General features: G+C 40.9%; 1 protein-coding gene across 2 annotated transcripts in view; it reads right to left on the bottom strand.

Annotated features, from left to right (window-relative positions):
* The window catches only part of LOC126262502 (cytoplasmic dynein 1 light intermediate chain 2), a 122,846-nt gene that overhangs the window by 64,771 nt on the left and 36,761 nt on the right, over nt 1-21,314 (bottom strand). For both annotated transcript variants that reach the window (XM_049959173.1, XM_049959172.1), the window contains exons 3-6: nt 19,301-19,417; nt 14,849-15,079; nt 3,598-3,767; nt 3,283-3,512 (exon numbers count right to left, since the gene is read on the bottom strand). In XM_049959173.1, the coding sequence (XP_049815130.1) occupies nt 3,283-3,512; nt 3,598-3,767; nt 14,849-15,079; nt 19,301-19,417 (748 nt within the window). The remainder of the gene's footprint in view (nt 1-3,282; nt 3,513-3,597; nt 3,768-14,848; nt 15,080-19,300; nt 19,418-21,314) is intronic.

Raw genomic sequence — 21,314 nt, 5'->3', positions numbered from 1 at the left:
CTTCGTCAGACCGAGAAACAACAAGGAACAGTGGCAACGATGGAAGAACTGTCTGTGGCTGAGACTCAGTGAACTTACACTTGTGAGCGGACATAGTGGAGGGTGAGGAAACCATTGCGGAAGAATCCCCCATGATTACCGGCGTCTCCAATGGCACGCTCCTCCCTTGAGGGGGCCCTCTCTGAGGGCACTCCCGCCTTAGGTGATTGTTCACACCTCAGGTCACACCTCCCGACAAACGGATGGAGGGACCAATCGGCACTTTCGGAAGGTATCAGCTCGGGTAATCACCCCTCCCTGGGCAGGGCCGTTACCAGGGGATACGTACGTGTCCTACCTGTCTACCCGGGGCGGGGAATTACGCGTTACCCCGTCACCGGCTACGCATAGAAATGCGTGGGTCGGCCTTCAGTCACACACAGGGAGGAAAAAAGAGAAAGGGAAAGGAAAGAAGAGGGGTCTCAAACGCCGCAGAAGAGAAAAGGGCAAAGAGAAGAGGTAAGGAAAAGAGAAGGACAGAAGAAGGACGAAGACTTGCAAGCGGAGAAAGCAAAGAATTTGTTACTGTTTCAAGCGTCCATCTCCGGACGTAGGCACATACCATACTCCCAGACGGGGAGAAAGGGAAGGAAAGAGCCAGAGAAGAGAGGGGGGGGGCGAAGATGGGGGATGGGGAAGGATGTGGAGAGGGAAGGTATGCAGCCCGGAAAGGAAGGAAGGCCACATTAGCTCAGGGTCCCGTGCTCGCTACGCACGTATCCACAAAAGAGTTGTGGACCCCCTGGGGGGGATGGGATAGGTGATGTTAGTGACCGGACTAGAGTAGATGGTGGTGGGAGGATGTGTGGGACAGGTCTTGCATCTAGATCTATTACAGTGTCATGAGACCCGAGGTAGGGGATTGGGAGCAGGGGAGTGTAAGAATGGATGAGTATCTTGTGTAGGTTCTGTGGACGGTGGAATATTACTGTGGGAGGGGTGAGAAGGATAGTAAGCAGGTCATTTCTCACTTCAGGGTATGGCGAGAGGTAATCGAAACCCTGGCGGAGAATGTAATTCAGTTGCTCCAGTCCTGGGTGGTACTGAGTTACGAGGAGAATGCTCCTCTGTGGCCAGATGTGGAACTTCGGAAGGTTGTGGTAGACTGGAAAGATAAGGCACAGGAAATTTGTTTTTGTACAAGGTCGGGAGGATAATGAAGGTCAATGAAAGTTACAGTGAGACCCTCGGTATATTTCTAGAGGGACTGCTTGTCACTGCAGATGCAACAACCACAAGTAGCGTCCTGGGTGGTTAGGGAACCTCATTGTGTCCGGTTACTGTGCCTCACAGAGAGACACTCTGATCTCGTTTAACCCATTACCCGGAACCTACCCTCCTCTCCTATATAAAAGATACCAACCGTTTCCTCCATTGACACTCCACCATTCCTATCATTTTACCACACGGTGCCCTGCTCGTCATTATTCATGCCACCTCCCTGTACACTAATATTCCTAATGCCCATGTCCTACTCAACCCAAGAAGCCACCTTCTTAGATGTTGATCTCCAACTCGAAATGGCTACATCAGTACCTCTGCTATTGGCCACTACGTTTCCCAAAGCCCGATGGATTCGAAACCAATACCCTCCTTCCTAGTCCCCATGACCAACTATATCCTCACCCATAATTACTTCTCCTTTGAAGGCATCACCTATGAACAGATCCAGGTACGGCTATGGGTACCCACATGGTACCATCCTGTGCCAACCTATTAATGGGCCATATAGAAGAATCTTTCCTAAAAACCTAGAATCCTAAACCCCTCGCCTGGTTCAGATTCATTGATTACATCTTTGTGATATGGATTGAAGGTGAGGACACCCTATTCACATTCCTCCAGAACCTGAACAACTTCTCCTCCATTTGCTTCACCTGGTCCTACTCAACCCAAGAAGCCACCTTCTTAGATGTTGATCTCCAACTCGAAATGGCTACATCAGTACCTCTGTCCATATCAAACCTACTAACCACCAGCAATACCTCCACTTTGACAGCTGCCACCCATTCCATACCAAGAAGACCTGTCCGTACAGCCTAGCCAACTGTGGTTGTTGCATCTGCAGTGACTAGCAGTCCCTCTAGAAATATACTGAGGATCTCACTGAAGCTTTCAATGACTGTAATTATCCTTGTACAATGAAATGTTATGTCTACCCTATACTAATTGCTGCTTTTTCTTTTTTCCATTGTTTCTCTTACATAATTTTCATTGTAACTTCTCACACACTCTCAAAGATATTTATGAATAGTTTTACTTAGTTCAACATTCTCTGCCACACTGCTATTACTGTTTGCTCGAAACTTTTACGTTCTTTTCAATCCCTGCCCAATATTACCAATCAGAACATATTTGAGGTGTATTCTATCTTTGAGTAGATGTCCACAATTATTCCGTACATGTATGCATTAAAATCTAATAATAATCCACAAATGCTGCACATAAATGTTTTCAAAGTAACAATATCAACAGCAGTATTTGTTTTGTGCCTATATATAATTCAGAATGAAAACATGGCATTCAGCTTCAATAAGGACTGACAATAACATAGGAGGGCGCAGTGAAAAGTAATGCTTCCACATATTTTATTTTATTTTCAATAATGGTTGAGGTATTACATGTCGTGCATATTACTTGGTTAATTTCCTGCTTCGTTGACGTAAAGCGCAACCCTCTGCTACTGGAAGACTCCAAGTTGTAATATGTAACATGATGGTGTATGTCAGTGGGTGAGAAAAATGATCACACAGATTCAAAGAGTTTGTCCAAACACACATGGAACATCACCACCGTGAGAATGCAAAACCGCATACAAGTACTGTGACATTGTTAACAATGTGGCGCCCTGATTTCATTGTCACTGATCATCCTCAAAGCCCCAACTTGGCCCCAGCCCCAACTTGGCCCCATCTGATTTACATCGGTTTCCAAAACTTATAAGACCACCTTCAAGGACTTCACTTTGATAGTGATGATGTGCTGAAAGCAGAGGTGAAGTAGTGGCTCCATGAACAAAGTCAAATATTCTACAGTGACAGTATCAGCAAACTGGTCTTTCAATGGGAGAAATGCATCTGTCGCCAGGGTAGCTACATTGAGAAATATGTAGATATGAAGAACAAAGATGTAGAACGTTAACAACATTGTTTTATTTGAAAAGCCTTACAAGTTTTCACACAAAAAATTTGGAGGCATTATTTTTCAACACACCCTCATATAAATGGTTTCATTGGTACTTACATTAATACTGCATCTTTCTCCACAACAAGAGCTGGAGTGCGAAATGGAAATCCATAAATTCTGTGTGTGAGATATTTATAAAGCAAATCACAATTTTTATCTTCTTTAGCTGATGTGTAAAATAGAGCTGCACCATGCTGCAGACAAAACCGTCGGATCCACTGCTGCATAAAATCAAAGTGCTCATCCCGGTAATCAAAATCTTTTTCTAGTGTAGTCATATAATCCGTCTGCAGGAAAATGGAAAGTTCCAATCGCTATAAAAATACAGGCTTCAATTAAAAATATTAAGCAGGAAGAAATGCATTCTTTTACCTTTGTAATAACAACTACAACATCTAAACCAAGATTCCGGGTGAGGACTCCTTCACCCAAGGGTAATATATCATTTGCGTCTTCCTCCAGATTTCGAGAAGTTCGTTTCATTGGGGACCCTTGTTCGAGCTCGTCACCAGGTTCCATATAATCCTGCCACTTCTTCACATCTGAAATTACATATTGAAGGACAGAGTTACAACGAACCACAGATCTGTCTGAAACAATACAGCAAAATTCAGATCTTAATACATTTTTAATTATTCAGACATTTTCATGCTCATATTCAGGAATTGCATGCTGTGTGTCTTCTGTTAGACAAGAAGTTAATGAAAACCAGAATATAATTATACAGCATCTGTACTTAATACCTTTTCATGGAAAAAAAAGCTGATAACAAGCAGTCAGGTGATAAATCATTCTGAATGCACAATCCCATAAGAGGAAGAGTTTGTTGCAGTCAAATGTGGTTTGCGAATCACTAGTAACCCAGACAGTTATTAGGGTCAGTCAAAGTTCCTTTCACCATAGAACTGATCATCACTATCTACACTCTAATTAAATCTACTTGTTATTTGACATTTGTCACATGGCACTATGGCAATGTCACATCAGCTGTCACCGGTTGTGCAGCTATGGGCAACACAGGTGCAGTGGGTTGGCAGTTGATTTTACATTGCCAATGAAAGAATAACAGGCACACAATGTGTTTTGTAGCAATTAATTTCAACACTTGCCCAAACATAACCCGAACTGTGTTGCACATTAGAGAAAACTGGTGTCAGCAATGTCCAGCCAGTGCTACAGTACTATAACCTTATTCTTTGTAACATGGTGATATGAAACATTATTAAGAACAATTACTAACAGATTTTCTAAACCTGGAGGCAAAGAATTTTCAAACCAATTTAACCCTCCAAGTGCCACTGGGGTCAATACGGCCCCATAAGCACACTGGATAGACACTATGTGATCAAAAGTATCTGGACACCTGGCTGAAAATGACTTACAAGTTCATGGCGCCCTCCATCAGTAATGCTGGAATTCAATATGGTGTTGGTCTACCCTTAGCCCTGATGACAGCTTCCACTCTCGCAGGCATATGTTCAATCAGGTGCTGGAAGGTTTCTCGGGAAATGGCAGCCCACTCTTCACAGAGTGTTGCATTGAGGAGAGATAATGATGTAGGTCGATGAGGGCTGGAACAAAGTTGGCATTCCAAAACATCCCAAAGGTGTTCTATAGGGTTCACGTCCAGACTTCGTGCAGGCCAGGCCATTACATGGATGTTACTGTTGTGCAACCACTCTGCCACAGGCCGTGCATTATGAAAAGGTGTTCAATTGTGTTAAAAGATGCAATCGCCATCCCCGAATTGCTCTTCAACAGTGGGAAGCAAGAAGGTGCTTAAAACATCAATGTAAGCCTGTGCTGTGATAGTGCCACGCAAAGCAACAAATGGTGCAAGCCTCTCCATCATAACACCACCAGTTTTACTGTTGGCACTACACACGCTGGCAGAGGACTTTCACTGGGCATTCGCCATACCCACACCCTGCCATCGGATCGCCAAACTGTGTACTGTGATTAGTCATTCCACACAATGTTTTCCACTGTTCAGTCGTCCAGTGTTTACACTCCTGACACCAAGTGAGACATCGTTTGGCATTTACTGCTGTGATGTGTGGCTTATGAGCAGCTGCTCGACTATAAAATCCAAGTTTTCTTACCTCCCATCTAACCGTCATAGTACTTGCAGTGGATCCTGATGCAGTATGGAATTCCTGGGTGATGGTCTGGATAGATGTCTGCATACTACACATTACAAAGCTCTTCAACTGTCAGTGGTCTCTGTCATTCGACAAATGGGGGGCTGTACGCTTTTGAGCTGTACATGTCCCTTCGCATTTCCACTTCACTATCACATTGTAACAGTGGACCTATGGATGTTTAGGAGTGTGGAAATCTCGCATACTGACATACGACACAAGTGACACCCAATCACCTGACCACGTTCGGAGATCTGCTGAGTGCCCCGTTTGCTCTGTCACGTAGCTTAATGACAGATTGCTGATAGGGAGTACCTGGCAGTAGGTTGCAGCACAATGCACCTAATATGAAAAACGTATGTTTTTGGGGATGTCCAGATACTTCTGATCACATAGTGTATATACCTTCCTTGTTTTCAAAATATATGACTTTCTCACTCTGAATCAATTGTATCCAATTATGTTTGTTCATTTTTATATTTACAACCTCAATATAAAATTTATTCATGGTTTTTGCACTGAGCACTGCTGGGTTCAATATGATCCCACCTTAAATTGTGTGTTTCTTGAATGTAACATTTATGAAAATAGAATGATAAATGATGTGTTGAACGGCTGTTCTATGTAACAACTGCAACAATGAAAACATTATTTTCTGTTTATTTTTGTACCACTGTTAGTGTTTCTCAGATCAGCTGCTGTTCCACCCTTACTAGTACCACAGGGGTCAACATAACATTATAAAATCATAGCTCCCCTTTTTTTAAAAGCTTTTTTTTCCAAAATGTGATTTATTCTCTCTGAGTCAATTGTATCCAATGATGTTTTGTTTGGTTTCATATCCAGTGTTAACTAGGGTCTATATACCCCAGTGGTGTTCAGAGAGATGAAAAAAATCTCTGTAGTAGGAGGGTTAAGAATGTGACATGATATATTTCCTCACAATACTCCGATGTCCTTTTGATGTGTCAGACAGAGAATACTCTACCACTTTGCAAAAAGGAACGGGGAGGGGTTGGTGGTGGGGGGTAGGGGGGGTGGGGGGGGGTGGGGGGCTGGGGGGTGGTGATGGGGGGGTGGGGGGAGAAGATAGGTCACATCTATCCAACCTTCTGTAATGGTATGACTGCCAACAAACACATTTCACCAATTCAAACTATGTTTTGAGTTAATGTCTGCCATCACTTGTAAAATCTGCATCACCATCACCTGCTTGCTTCATCAATCGCCTGCAATAATTTTGTATTTAAAACAGACTTGAGAACAAGCTGCAATGATGCATTACTCTTTAAAAGGTTTACACTCATTCAATGTGTTAAGTACATTATTAAAGCAAGATGCTTTCTACAACTCATGCCTAGTATGATAGGTCCCAGTTTTGTTATGCACTTTCAAACATTTCTTATCTGATTTATCACGACAAGTGCCCTGCCTTCCTTCACGATTTTCCTTGCTAATAAAACACATGGCCATTCCACTGTTGATGGTATGATTACTTTGGAGAATGGTAAGAAGGGTTCCTTCCATTTACATGTCAAAGTATTCCTGCACGTTTACACACAAATGTGACTGACCCTCAAGCAAAATTCCTTGTTCAGCTTTTTTGTTGTGTTTGGACCCTGAGCTTTGGGTCTGCCCTTCTAATTTCATTTTTCAATACAACATAACTGCATCAATACGAGCAACAAAAATACACAAATTGGCTATCACACACAATGTCAGTAATGGAGCACACATGTATTACACATAATCCTATTTGATACTGCTAGTGAAATGATGCTCTGTTCTGTCACAATGTAAGCAGTGGACAGTCGGAGCAATGTTGAGAGATCTAATCAGAGGAAATTTGGTCCAAAGCGTGGAGCATAAAATACGTAATACACTACTGGCCATTAAAATTGCTACACCACGAAGATGACGTGCTACAGACACACAATTTAACCGACAGGAAGAAGATGCTGTGATATGCAAATGATTAGCTTTTCAGAGCATTCACACTAGGTTGGCGCCAGTGGCGACACCTACAACGTGCTGACATGAGGAAAGTTTCCAGCCGATTTCTCATACACAAACTGCAGTTGACCGGCGTTGCCTGGTGAAATGTTGTGATGCCTCGTGTAAGGAGGAGAAATGCGTACCATCATGTTTCCGACTTTGATAAAGGTCGGATTGTAGCCTATTGCGACTGTGGTTTATCGTATCGCGACATTGCTGCTCACGTTGGTCGAGATCCAATGACTGTTAGCAGAATATGGGATCGGTGCGTTCAAGAGGGTAATACGGAACACCATGCTGGATCCCAATGGCCTCGTATCACTACCAGTCAAGATGACAGGTATCTTATCCACATGGCTGTAACGGATCATGCAGCCACGTCTCGATCCCTGAGTCAACATATGGGGACGTTTGCAAGACAACCCCTTCTAACAGCCGTGTACCGCAAGTCTCTAGAGGAACGGAGGGTTCCAAATGATTGGAAAAGAGCACAGGTAGTCCCAGTCTTCAAGAAGGGTCGTCGAGCAGATGCGCAAAACTATAGACCTATATCTCTGACTTCGATCTGTTGTAGAATTTTAGAACATGTTTTTTGCTCGCGTATCATGTCGTTTCTGGAAACCCAGAATCTACTATGTAGGAATCAACATGGATTCCGGAAACAGCGATCGTGTGAGACCCAACTCGCTTTATTTGTTCATGAGACCCAGAAAATATTAGATACAGGCTCCCAGGTAGTTGCTATTTTTCTTGACTTCCGGAAGGAGTTCGATACAGTTCTGCACTGTCGCCTGATAAAGTAAGAGCCTACGGAATATCAGACCAGCTGTGTGGCTGGATTGAAGAGCTTTTAGCAAACAGAACACAGCATGTTGTTATCAATGGAGAGACGTCTACAGACGTTAAAGTAACCTCTGGCGTGCCACAGGGGAGTGTTATGGGACCATTGCTTTTCACAATATATATAAATGACCTAGCAGATAGTGTTGGAAGTTCCATGCGGCTTTTCGCGGATGATGCTGTAGTATACAGAGAAGTTGCAGCATTAGAAAATTGTAGCGAAATGCAGGAAGATCTGCAGCAGATAGGCACTTGGTGCAGGGAGTGGCAACTGTCCCTTAACATAGACAAATGTAATGTATTGCAAATACATAGAAAGAAGGATCCTTTATTGTATGATTATATGATATCGGAACAAACACTGGTAGCAGTTACTTCTGTAAAATATCAGGGAGTATGCGTGCGGAACGATTTGAAGTGGAATGATCGTATAAAGTTAATTGTTGGTAAGGCAGGTACCAGGTTGAGATTCATTGGGAGAGTGCTTAGAAAATGTAGTCCATCAACAACGGAGGTGGCTTACAAAACACTCGTTCGACCTATACTTGAGTATTGCTCATCAGTGTGGGTTCCGTACCAGATCAGGTTGACGGAGGAGATAGAGAAGATCCAAAGAAGAGCGGCGCATTTCGTCACAGGGTTATTTGGTAACCGTGATAGCGTTACGGAGATGTTTAGCAAACTCAAGTGGCAGACTCTGCAAGAGAGGCGCTCTGCATCGCGGTGTAGCTTGCTCGCCAGGTTTCGAGAGGGTGCGTTTCTGAATGAGCTATCGAATATATTGCTTCCCCCTACTTATACCTCCCGAGGAGATCACGAATGTAAAATTAGAGAGATTAGAGCGCGCACGGAGGCTTTCAGACAGTCGTTCTTCTCGCGAACCATACGCAACTGGAACAGGAAAGGGAGGTAATGACAGTGGCACGTAAAGTGCCCTCCGCCACACACCGTTGGGTGGCTTGCGGAGTATAAATGTAGATGTAGATGTAGAATAACCATCTGCAGGAACAGTTCGATGACATTTGCAGCAGCATGGACTATCAGCTCGGAGACCATGGCTGCGGTTACCCTTGACGCTGCATCACAGACAGGAGCGCCTGCGATGGTGTACTCAACGACGAACCTGGCTGCACGAATGGCAAAACGCCATTTTTTCGGACGATCCAAGTTCTGTTTACAGCATCATGATGGTCGCATCTGTGTTTGGCGACATCATGGTGAACGCACATTGGAAGAGTGTATTCGTCATCGCCATACCGACGTATCACCCAGTGTGATGGTATGTGGTGCCATTAGTTACACGTCTCAGTCACCTCTTGCTCGCACTGACGGCACTTGGAATTGTGGATGTTACATTTCATGTGTGTTATGACCTGTGGCTCTACCCTTCATTCGATCCCTTGAAACCCTACATTTCAGCAGGATAATGCACGACCGCATGTTGCAGGTTCTGTACGGGCCTTTCTGGATACAGAAAATGTTCGACTGATGCTCTGGCCAGCACATTCTCCAGATCTCTCACCAATTGAAAACGTCTGGTCATTGGTGGCCGAGCAACTGGCTCGTCACAATATGCCAGTCACTACTCTTGATGAACTGTGGTATCGTGTTGAAGCTGCATGGGCAGTTGTACCTGTACACGTCATCCAAGCTCTGTTTGACTCAATGCCCAGGCTTATCAAAGCCGTTATTACGGCCAGAGATGGTTGTTTTAGGTACTTATTTCTCAGGATCTATGCACCCAAATTGCATGAAAATGTAATCACATGTCAATTCTAGTATAATATATTTGTCCAATGAATACCCGTTTATCATCTGCATTTCTTCTTGGTGTAGCAATTTTAATGGCCAGTAGTGTATTAATCAGACAATAATAACGTGGAACTGAACTGATTGGCTGCATATAATCACCATAATCCTAAAGGACAATTTTTTCTACTGTAATAATTTACCAATTATTTAGACTCCAACATACATAATCAGCTGAACAGATGAGAGAATGCAATGTTATAAGATGTTTAATAACATGTTTAATAAACCTTACCAATACCTACTAAATCTTTCCAGCACAGGTCATGTAATATGATGTTAAGACATCAAAACTATGTACACCAACATTCGATTTTAATACATGAGCAGTCCATACATTTAAAGACACTTGTCATAGAACTGTCAGAGGCAGAAACAGCCGACCCACAAAATTACAGACCAATGCCCCTAATATCAGACTGCTGCAGAATTCTTGAACATATTCTCAGTTCAAATATAATAAACTTTTTGAGACTGAGAAAATTATGTCAACAAACCAGCACGGTTTTAGAAAGCATCACTAGTATGAAACTCTGCTTGTCCTCCTCTCACAACCAACACTGCAAACCATGGATGAAGGGCAACAGGCAGATTCCATATTTCTAGATTTCCGGAAAGCATTTGACAGGGTGCACAAGCTGCATTGGATAAATGCTATGTTTCTGCATACGCAAGGTCTTTTGACGGTTTCTGTGGAAAAACAAACCTTGTTAACATTTTCAAAAACCTCTCTTTCAGTCGATAGTTTGGAAGCAAACCATGTATAATGCAGTATTTCCCTGAAAATTGGCGCTGATAATTGGTTATGCAGTATCGAGTGTGTTTTAATAGCGTCTTCCGAGAAGCAATTTCTTGTTCTCTTTCGATTAAATACAGGGAGTTTTGAAGACACGGACAAGCATACATATTCAGTATCACTTTATGCGTTTGGTCGTTTACTAGTCGATAGTTATGAATATTATATTATTTGTGATAATAAAAATTAGTAGACTGCCAAACAACATTGTAAATTTAATATAAGTTCATCCGATTACACATATTCCCATTTTATCAATTATAATATAAATAATAATAAAAATGACTGTGTTGGGGAAAAAAAACAAAAAAAAAAAAAAAACTGACGAACGGAACTTGATCCAGCGCCTTCGAACGCCAACCACTTAAAAAAATAACATTTTGTTCTATATTGTGAATTTGTTCAGGGCAGACATCCGATGACACCCGTTCAGTTTGTTTGTTCATCCGTTCACTCAGTTTTTTTACTAGAAAGGGAAGCTAATGCTCTGACCATACAGGCTGAGCTACTGTGCCGTCACCACAAGGCTGCAGCTGCTACATGGTTAAAACGGCCACGCACAAATATATATTTGACGACCGAAATTATCTGGCGATTTTCTCAGTAACGCTTGAGAAGTACACCCTACTGCTTACACATTTTGTTGTCCTCATGGAGTACTATGAGTGTACGAAGTTTACAGTAAATCCACGTTCCAAACGTCGTGGACTTCCCTTGTGAGTATAATGTTGCAAAGTGACAAGAGATGGAACAGACACGTGAAGATTGTAGTAAGAAAGGTGAATGGTCGACTTCAGTGTATAGGCAGAATTCTGGGAAAGGAGACTGCATGTAGGATGGTAGTGCGACCTTTTCTTGAGTACTGCTCAAGTGTTTGGGATCCATACCAGGTAGAATTAAAGGAAGACATTGAAGCAATTCATGGGCGGGCTGCTAGATTTGTTGCTGGTAGGTTTGAACAACGCACAAATGTTATGGAAATGTTTTAGGAATTCAAATGGGAATCCCTGGAGTGAAGGTGATATTATTTTCAAGAAAAACAATTGAGAAAATTTAGCCAACCAGCATCTGAAGCTGACTGCAGAATGATTCTAGTCATCAAAATACATTGCGCGTACGGACCACCAATACAAAATACAAGGAATCAGGGCTCATATGTACGCATATAGACAGTCCTTTTTCTCTCGTTCTATTTGCGAGTGGAATAGGAAAGAAAATGACTAATTCTGTACAGGGAACCCTCCGCCACCCATCATAAGGTGGATTGTGGAGTATCGATGTAGATGTAGATATAGATGAAATGTTTGTAGCAAAGCTGGGAAGAATTCTAGTCTTTAGTAAGATTTTTGTTCCAAGGGAAACAAGTTTCTTCTAACAATTCCTACAATTTTTGTTAGCAATTCTCACACAGAAAACTACTCGCATTTTCTGCGTCTAAGTTTTCAAGCTGTTTCTAATGCTAAGTGGAAAACACTTGTTTCAAACTTTGTGAAATACAGCTTTGTTTGTGATTATGTGATGGTACATATAACGTAGACTTAACATGTATCAGGCAGCAATGTTATTTTTAATAAATTTCCACCAGACTGAGTACTAAATTAGATTCATCACTAAGGAAATGAAAACGCTTACCATCCAAACACAACTTCCAAAATATTCATCAGTAGTCCTGATGTTTATTAAAGAGAATTTTCAATGGCAATACACTAGAGGCCATTCAAGTTACACTTCCAACAAGTGATTAACATTACTGATTAAACAATGGGAAATCCAGGCTGGAATGTGGTTTCAGTTGCCTGAGACTGCAGTCGTGTGTGGGAGTTGCGTTTGCGCATGTGTTATGTGTGTGTGTGTGTGTGTGGGGAAGGGGGCGGGGGGTGCACGCGCGCAGCCATGCATATGTCTGTCTATTGTTGAGGAAAGCTTTAACGGCTGAAAGCTATGATTGTGAGAGTCTTTTCGTTGTGGCTATCTGTGATTCAGCACCTCCCCTATATGGTGAGTAGCAAATTTCCTTCTCATAACATTACTGATTCTTTAACGTTCTGAAATTTCACGTGTAGATTACAAAAGTAAAGATGTTCAGCAGAGAACTAAATATGATTAATCATTCATCTTTATCAATATTCATAAGCATTTCAAGATTCAGTTGAGTTAACCGGGAAGTTATGCAGTAAATAAATGAATGCCATTTGGCTTCCATCCTGGTGCTTGCCATTCAATATGGTGTCACTCTGAAGGCTGGAGTGCCAATTCTTACACGACTGAAGCAACTTCTTTGGACATATTTCTTTCTTAAAAGCATCTAGTCAAAAGCAATGAACTGTTTATTAACACTTTTCGCAGTTATCCTAGCAGGAATTATTATTAGATTAATTACAACTTTAGAGCACAACATACAAGGGTTGGTGAAAAAATACGGAAACACTGCGAGAAATGCATGGTTGTACATACACATAGATGCTATCTAAGCCTGCAGCTCTTGCTGTTGTATTTGATAACAAATGGTACCCAGTCCTCAATACATTGCAAGTGTCACGTCATGGTCAGAACAATGTTCTGTGTGGTTGCAAGTCCATTATGTTGGAGTTAAGTGAATTTGAACATGAGCAAATTGTTTATGCTCATATTGAGGGTGCTTCCATAACCAAGACAGCCAAAGTGTTTTGCTTTTCAAGAGACACCATATTGAATATTTATACCACATACTAGGAAAACAGAAAAACATCATCCACTAAGCCTCAATGTGGACGAAAGTGCCTGTTGAGTGATGGTGACAGGCGGTCACTGAAGAGGATTGTGACGAAAAATAAGATGATGATGTGTATAAAAGTCACTGCAGAGCTGAATGTTGCACTTGCAAACCCTATCAGCACCAAGAAAACATCTAGGGAGCTCCAGAAGCTGAGAACTGTAGAGCAAGATGGAATTCCGAAACCACACATCAGTGACGCAAATGCCCTTAAAAGGAAAATGTGCCATACAATCAGACTAAGGAGCAATGGAAGATGTCATTTGGTTGGATGAGTCTCGTTTCACACTGTTTCCAAATCCTGGCCAATTTTACATCACATAAGTGAAACATGGTGGGGGTTTAGTGATGAATTGGGCAACCATATCATGGTATTTCAGAGGCTCCATGGTTACTCAGGCTGCATTACTGTCAAGGATTACATGACATTTTTGGCTAATCATGTCCCTGTGATGGAACAATGTTTGTTCCTGAATGGTGATGCTGTGTTCCAAGAGGACAGGGCCCCTGTTCACACAGCTTGCATCATAGAGGACTTGGTTTAAGCGCTCGAGGATGAATTGTTGCATTTCACCAGCCACAGTCACCACATCACATTACTGAGCCTCTGTGGTCTACTTTTGACAGAAGGGTACATGATTGCTGTCCACATCCATTATTGTTACCTGCGCTTGCCATTATTTTCCAGGAAGAATGTTATAAGATTCCCTTGAAAACCATACAGGATCTGTATTTATCCATTCTGAGATGACTGGAAGCTCTTTTGAATGCCAACAGTTCTCTCACACCTCATTAGGCACAGTAATGCGTTTTGTTTTTTGTGTTTACATATTTCTGTCCCCCCCCCCCCCCCCCCCCAATACATTTTCTGTAACTCCTAGCTACCTGTGACAATAGAGGAAAGTAATGGCACAAACAGAAACTGTCACATTCAAATTTTACAGCTCGCAACATTTTCATTTGAATTTGAGTACATATATAATCAATCGTCATTTCTCTCTGATACATCTGCAGTTATACTGTAGAGCTAATTCTTCCTGCTGCCTCACTATAAAAGCTACAGAAAATACTGGAAGACAATAAAAACCCGTATGATGATGATACCAAAGATACTATTAATGTGATGAAGATATCAACAAGTCTATTACTATTGTTTACTTCGACTTTTATGCTTGCAACATTGCCAACTCAAACCAACTATCAAAATTAAAGCATCATTCTCTAATGAAAAACTGTTCAAAGACTCTAATATATATTTAAAATATAAAAGTGACTGTTTCAGTAGCATACATTTAAGCCTGTACTCTTGTAGTTCATCCCTTTTGAGCTTCAGTTTGTCAATGTGGTCCTGCAGTACAGATGCCCATGTCTGCAGCTGTTCCAGAATACCCCAAGGGGTAGTCATGGCAGCAACAAACATGACTAACGTATGTGGGAAGCTCTCTTCCGACAGCGCAAATCTGAGGAGGTGAGAGTGGGCTGGGTCACCGTCCAGGACCCATACACTCAAACGTGTGTGGTCTGAAACAAATTTTTACAATAAGGATGATTACAATACTACACATTACAAACAAATTTTAAAAAATGAGCTGCTGTATTTTGATTAATATTACATATTAATCCTGTAACTTAGTGCTCTCTTTGAACACCAAAATAAGGCACTCTGGGCGGGGGAGTGAAATCAGTCAACCAGTTGCATGACAGGCTTGTTAGAACTATTGATCTAGGTTTTGCTAATTTAAGAGATCAGAATGATACAAGCCTAAGCATCACTGTCTCGAGAAATGAGATTTCACTACGTATCAACTGAGTATAGCTAGGTGCATCTACTGCAGATGTGGTCTCTTGATGTTTCAGAAGATGGTGCAGTATTCAGTTGCAGCTGCTCATTTACGATAAAACTTAGCTAAATGTTGAAAAACCTTAATTTCCTCCAACAAATCTAATTTATAACCTTTCCCTTGTTTATGCAAGATTACCGTTTCTTCTAGTTTTCTTGGAGAATGTTCAGAATTTAACAAATGCTCTGTGTAGGTGGAATTATATATGTTAGCACCTCCCTGCCCAGCAAGTGCTCTCGATGTCTCACTTTGATCGCCTGCCTTTCCAGGTTATCCAACATCTGACAATTGTTGCACAACATTTTGTAAACACTTGAGTAGGTAAAAGGATCTTTTACGCCAAGCGTGTGCACTAGATTTTTTTCTTCGGACTATTATTGGTAGAAAATGTAACCTTACAGCCATATTTTTTAATTAAAGTGGAGGCTGAACCTGTATGAAATATTACCCAAAATAGCTAAACTTTTTGTTTTCCCCGTTTTCCTTCCTTTTATTACTACTAAGCACTGACAATTTTTTAGCCCTTTAATTAATTGGGCCCTGGTTGTCAAAGTGGCTCATAGCCATTATTACAATTGTTTTGGTTAATTTATTTCTGTACTCTTTCAGGGGATAGTAGCATAAACACAGCGAGGTTAATTGCTTAGTGGGTGAAAACTACTTTCAGAGTGTGTGAGAGGTGCATTTTAGAATTTCCAATTTGTGTATCAAATCTAACCTACTTGCAAATAAAAAGGAAAAAAGTAAAGGATTCTTTAATTTTTGTGTGTAAATGCCTAGCTAACAGACTGATGACGCAGTAGTTTAGTTGCTTTGGACACATCATCATCCATCATCCTAGCTAACTTGTTACGAGTGCTACCTTTACTATTCAGTGTCTGGTAGGTTGGATGTCTGTTCTTGTGGATCTTAAACTGGCTTCTCCAAAGAGAAGGCTTGAGATCCATATTCACTACCCATTTCTTTTGAAATTTCCCTTTTTTTAAGTATTACTTAAACAATTCTCTTTTGATTAAAGGTTGGATCTGAATTCCTTTTATTTGACTGTTATTAATACTTTACTGTTTTTCATTTTGCAATTAATGTTATTAATTACCTTATGCTCTTTAGTACCTATACTATCCTTATTAGGGACTTCTTTTTGTATGGTGTTACTGCATTCATATGCTATCCAAACTTTTAAGAGATTCTTCCATTTTCATACTGTCTAGACCAATTCTGAGATTGATAACAAAATTTTCAGTGCTCTCCATACAGAAGTTACCTTAACTTCAGAGCCTTGTACATTCGGCGGTTGAGAAGTTTTATCCATGAAGCTCACACTGATGTCATCTGATGGCCATGATTTTTAGTTGTATTGTTTTTGAGGGGAATTTTTACTTGACAAGAGCCAAACAGCTTTATTTTAATGACCTTTTCAACGCAGGATGTAACAAATAAGTGTGTACCATTTGCTTCTATTATTTTATCTACATTCATTATTTTTTTACTTGAACCTTTTGTAACCAATATGTTGCACCCCCTCATGAAAACTGTAAAATTATTTATTGAAACCTACATCAAGGGTTCCAATATACCTGTGTTGCACAAATGGCTGGCTGATTTTTTCATCTTTTCCAAGATTATCGTTTTACAGCTGCTGTTTACAGCCATGCTTTAAAATAAGGCAAATTTAATATAGTTAAGAGTGTCGAGATAGAGGTGGTGGTGTGAACAGTAAGCAGACACTGCACACACTGAGAAATAAAGAAGGGAGATGCAATTTGGCTGTGCCCCTTTGAAAGGAACCATCCCACAGCAAAAGCATAATAAACCTAAATCTGGATGGCCAAACAGCTATTACTGCAGGCAGCCTTCTTCAGCTTAACTACTTGTAATTTATGGTTACTGCTTCATATTATATATCACTGGGACCCTATCCCTCCTGTTGGAAAGGACTGGGCCTCTTGACATACTGTTTGTTTAGTGAATGACAGGGTCAAAAGGGGAGGGATGTCAAATGCTTATTGCTAGGAGTATGTTAATTTTCACTGTTGTCATTGATGAATCTGGTGGAAGACGCCATCGTTACTGTGATGCTTTATCAGCCAGGGTTTCAGTTGCCTCCAGCTTCATGCTTACAGTGCAAGGTGCAGTTGTTCCACAAGCAGACTGCCAACCTGTCATAACTCACAACCAAGACAGTGAGAGCCAGCAGCCTAACTCCGCTTCATTTTGGTCAGCTACTTTGTTATCTTGATATCTCCTCTGATTTTTCTCTTAGTGGTAAAGTGGTTGCCTCACTAAAACATAGGCTTTTTTAAATTATATGGATCCGTCAAACTGATCATATTTTGTCAACATAAATTTAGTATGCTGACCAAGGACAGCTCACAGTCCACAATGCATGTGTTTATAGTGTGACCCATATCGCCATTACAGATCAGTACACTGTCACAGCTCATCTCTTAAGCCGTCGGCACATGGACCATGCTATCGAACGCTGAGCATTGAGTGTGCAGAGTTTCTGATGTCGTAGCGTGGAATAGCATGTTGGGAAGTCTTGCTGAACATGCAGAGCAATATTTAGCATGTCAGATATTCTCAACGTGCGGCTGAACATTGACCAATGTCACGGTAGCACAACGAATAGCATCACAGTTTTGAAGCAAGATGGAGGGAAGTTAATGGGTCAAGTCCCACTGCAGACAAAATTTTTTTTCTTCAAAGCTCCACTTTTTTCTAGGTTTTGATACTTTCTTATTAGTTATATAAGTATATATTATAATATTCGATGTTAGAGTAAATATTAGGACGCTATTTTTGAGGGGCGAGTTTGTTCGATTGGCTTGATCGACAGGACACCTTGCACTACTTGCAGTAAGATAGTTTGCCCTTTTTTTTAATTTTGTAATTCACATGTAGAGATTCTTCTACTGAGTAGGAACAGAGATCAAGTAAGAATGACCCTAGGATTTCATTAAAAAATGAGAATGATGAAATAATGATTACCCTGCGTGGATAATTATTGAAACTTTCATCGCACTATTTGCAATGGAATAAACCAATGTCCTCATTGAGCAGACATGGTACTTTACTTTTTGCCTTATAACATTTTTATGGACATTGTTTTTATTTACAGACAGAGCAAGCTGATGCGAGTATGGACAAGCCAGGAAAGTACATTTTAATAGAGCTCATATGGGAATTTTAAGTTTGCCCATTTCGTAAATAGTGTGATTTGTGAGCCAGGTACAGCTGACAACTGCAACTGGCGTGCGCTGTGATCGCATATACCACAATGGGGCCCATGTACTGTGTGCACGAGTCATTGTTTCTGAGCGTTCAGCAGGTGCACGAGTCGCACAGTTTCATAGCGTTCAGCAGCACGCTGAACTCTACACGCTTAACACTTACGTTCGACAGCATGGTCCGTGTACTGACGGCTTAAGACTATTGGCTTGTGAAGCTTACTCATGGTATTTTTAATGGGGGAATTACTCCAATCCAACCACCTGGATTCCACATAATATGCTATCAATAAAAATTTGCTTGTATTAACTGTAACACAAAACTAATGTTATTGTAATCATTTAAAGCTTGAAACAATTCATTTTGTTCTGCTGTGCAAAATAACCATAATGTTACAAAAACATCGTCCCTAAGAATCATTATCAAAACAGTGCAGTCTTATTGATATAAGTGAAACAATGTGTGTCAGCCAGTCAGTGAACATGTTTGTTTACTTGAGTTGTCCAACATGTCTCCATTACACATGCTACCCATAAGAAGCTTTGTGCAAATTACTGGAGAAGTGCAAGCCTCTTAAGGATGGGAAATTTGCATTCCGAATCTTGACCAAATTTAGCATGATATAGTTATAAAGGTAAACTCGTGCATATATATAAACTTTTATAATTACCATCTCTGTATTCATCTCTCACATCAATATAAGCATATTCTAAACCAGAGCCCTTCTTTGGATCCTCAACTCCTTGAAGTTTTGCTATCAGTGTTGTCTTACCAGATTCATTGTCACCTGGAAAAAATAATTAATTAATTAATTAATTAATTAATAGTGTGTCACTAGGAAAACACAAAACTCAGCATGTATTTTTGCTGGCTTAAAGCTGAATTCTGCACTCAATATCAGTACCTGACCACTAACAAGATTACTGGAGACTAGATTTTTGAGCAAATCAATTCCAACATTAACACAGAGGGGTTTAAGCAATTTGATTATAAATGTATATTGTTAGACAACAGACTAAATACAGATCAGTATTTACATCACCATATAAACTAACTGGTGCCTGCTAATGTAGATAAACGAGTTAACATTAAAAAGACTAGCTGAAAAAGATGGCAAGCTCAGTTTCTATGAGAACTGCCAGCAAAAGGTAAGGTTCTAGGATCGAATCTGAGATCAGCGCACAGTTTTAGTCTTCCTGGAAATTGGAAAACAGCACACCCTCCATAAAAGAACACAAGATTCATTCTGGAAACAATCCCATAGGTTGTGGCAAAGCCACTGCCTAAGACATTCTCTCTTTCAGAAGTGCTAGTGCCATAAGATATGCAGGAGAACTTCTGGAAAGTATGGGAAGTAAGGAGCGAGGTACTGGCAGTACTGAGGCCATGAGGATTGTTTCAATTCATGCTTGATAGCTCAGTCAGTAAAATAATTGCCAGCAAAAGGGAAGATTCTGGGTACAAGTCTTGGCCCGACACATAATTACTGTCAGTTAATTACATAAGCATTACGTCATACTTACAAGAGATGGTCACATATAAGTGACAATGGGAAAAATCTCTGAATTGTTGATGTATTTGTGTGACAAAAATTAATTTGTTGAAGGGAATCAACGATATTAACATCTTATGTGCATATGCATCTATGTATAAAAGGGTAATGTCCTGACTGACCAATCACCAAGCCCAAACCGCTACGGATAGAAACTTAAAATTTGGTGAGGTACAGATCTTATACTGTAGGCATCGTTTAAGAAGAGATTTTTCAAAATTCCAGCCCTAAGGGGGTGAAATACGGGATGAAGAGTTTTTTTGAAATATGTCACTATTAAGGCAATTTTAAAGTCAGACATACAAAAATTAGTATTTGGTTTCTCGGTCAGAAATAAAGCAATACATGTTTCAGCACTTTTTGAAATTTAACCCTAAGGAGGTGAAACCTTTTTTGAAAATGTATCATTATTAAAAAACTACTAAAATATTTCTAATTCTACATCTATGAAGTTACAAATTAAAAAATATGCGTTTCAGTGTTTTGGGAAATTGGATCATTAACGAGGTGAACTAGGGAGATAAATCTTTGTAAATTGGTGTTTGGCATCTGTTCGAGATGAAAAAAATACATGTTTCACTGTTTTTGGGAATTCAACACCTATGGGACTGAAATAGGGTCAGACTAATTCACTGACTCATGACCGCCCAACCCAAATTCCCAAGGACAGAAACTGGAGAGGGCGTGGCTCTTATACTGTAGGTACTGTTTAAGAAGGGATTGTTTGAAATTCCACTCCTAAGGGGCTGAAATAGGGGATGAAAGGCATTTTGACAGTATGTCTCTATTAGCCCGCCCGGTTGGCCGTGCAGTCTAACGCACGACTTTCCGGGCAGGAAGGAACGCCTGGTCCCTGGCACGAATCCGCCCGGCGGATGTGTGTCGAGGTCCGATGAACCGGCCAGTCTGTGGATGGTTTTTAGGTGGTTTTCCATCTGCCTCGGCGAATGCAGGATGGTTCCCCTTATTCTGCCTCAGTTACACTATGTCAGCGATTCCTGCGCAAACAAGTTCTCCACGTACATGTACACCACCATTACTCTACCATGCAAACATGGGGGTTACACTCATCTGGTGTGAGAGGTTCCCTGGGGAGTCCACCGGGGGCCGAACCGAACAATAACCCTGGGTT

Source organism: Schistocerca nitens, chromosome 6 (genome assembly GCF_023898315.1).
Source record: "Schistocerca nitens isolate TAMUIC-IGC-003100 chromosome 6, iqSchNite1.1, whole genome shotgun sequence".
NCBI lineage: Eukaryota > Metazoa > Arthropoda > Insecta > Orthoptera > Acrididae > Schistocerca > Schistocerca nitens.
The sequence above is the reverse complement of the archived record's forward strand: the minus strand, read 5'-3'. Positions and strand labels throughout refer to the sequence as shown.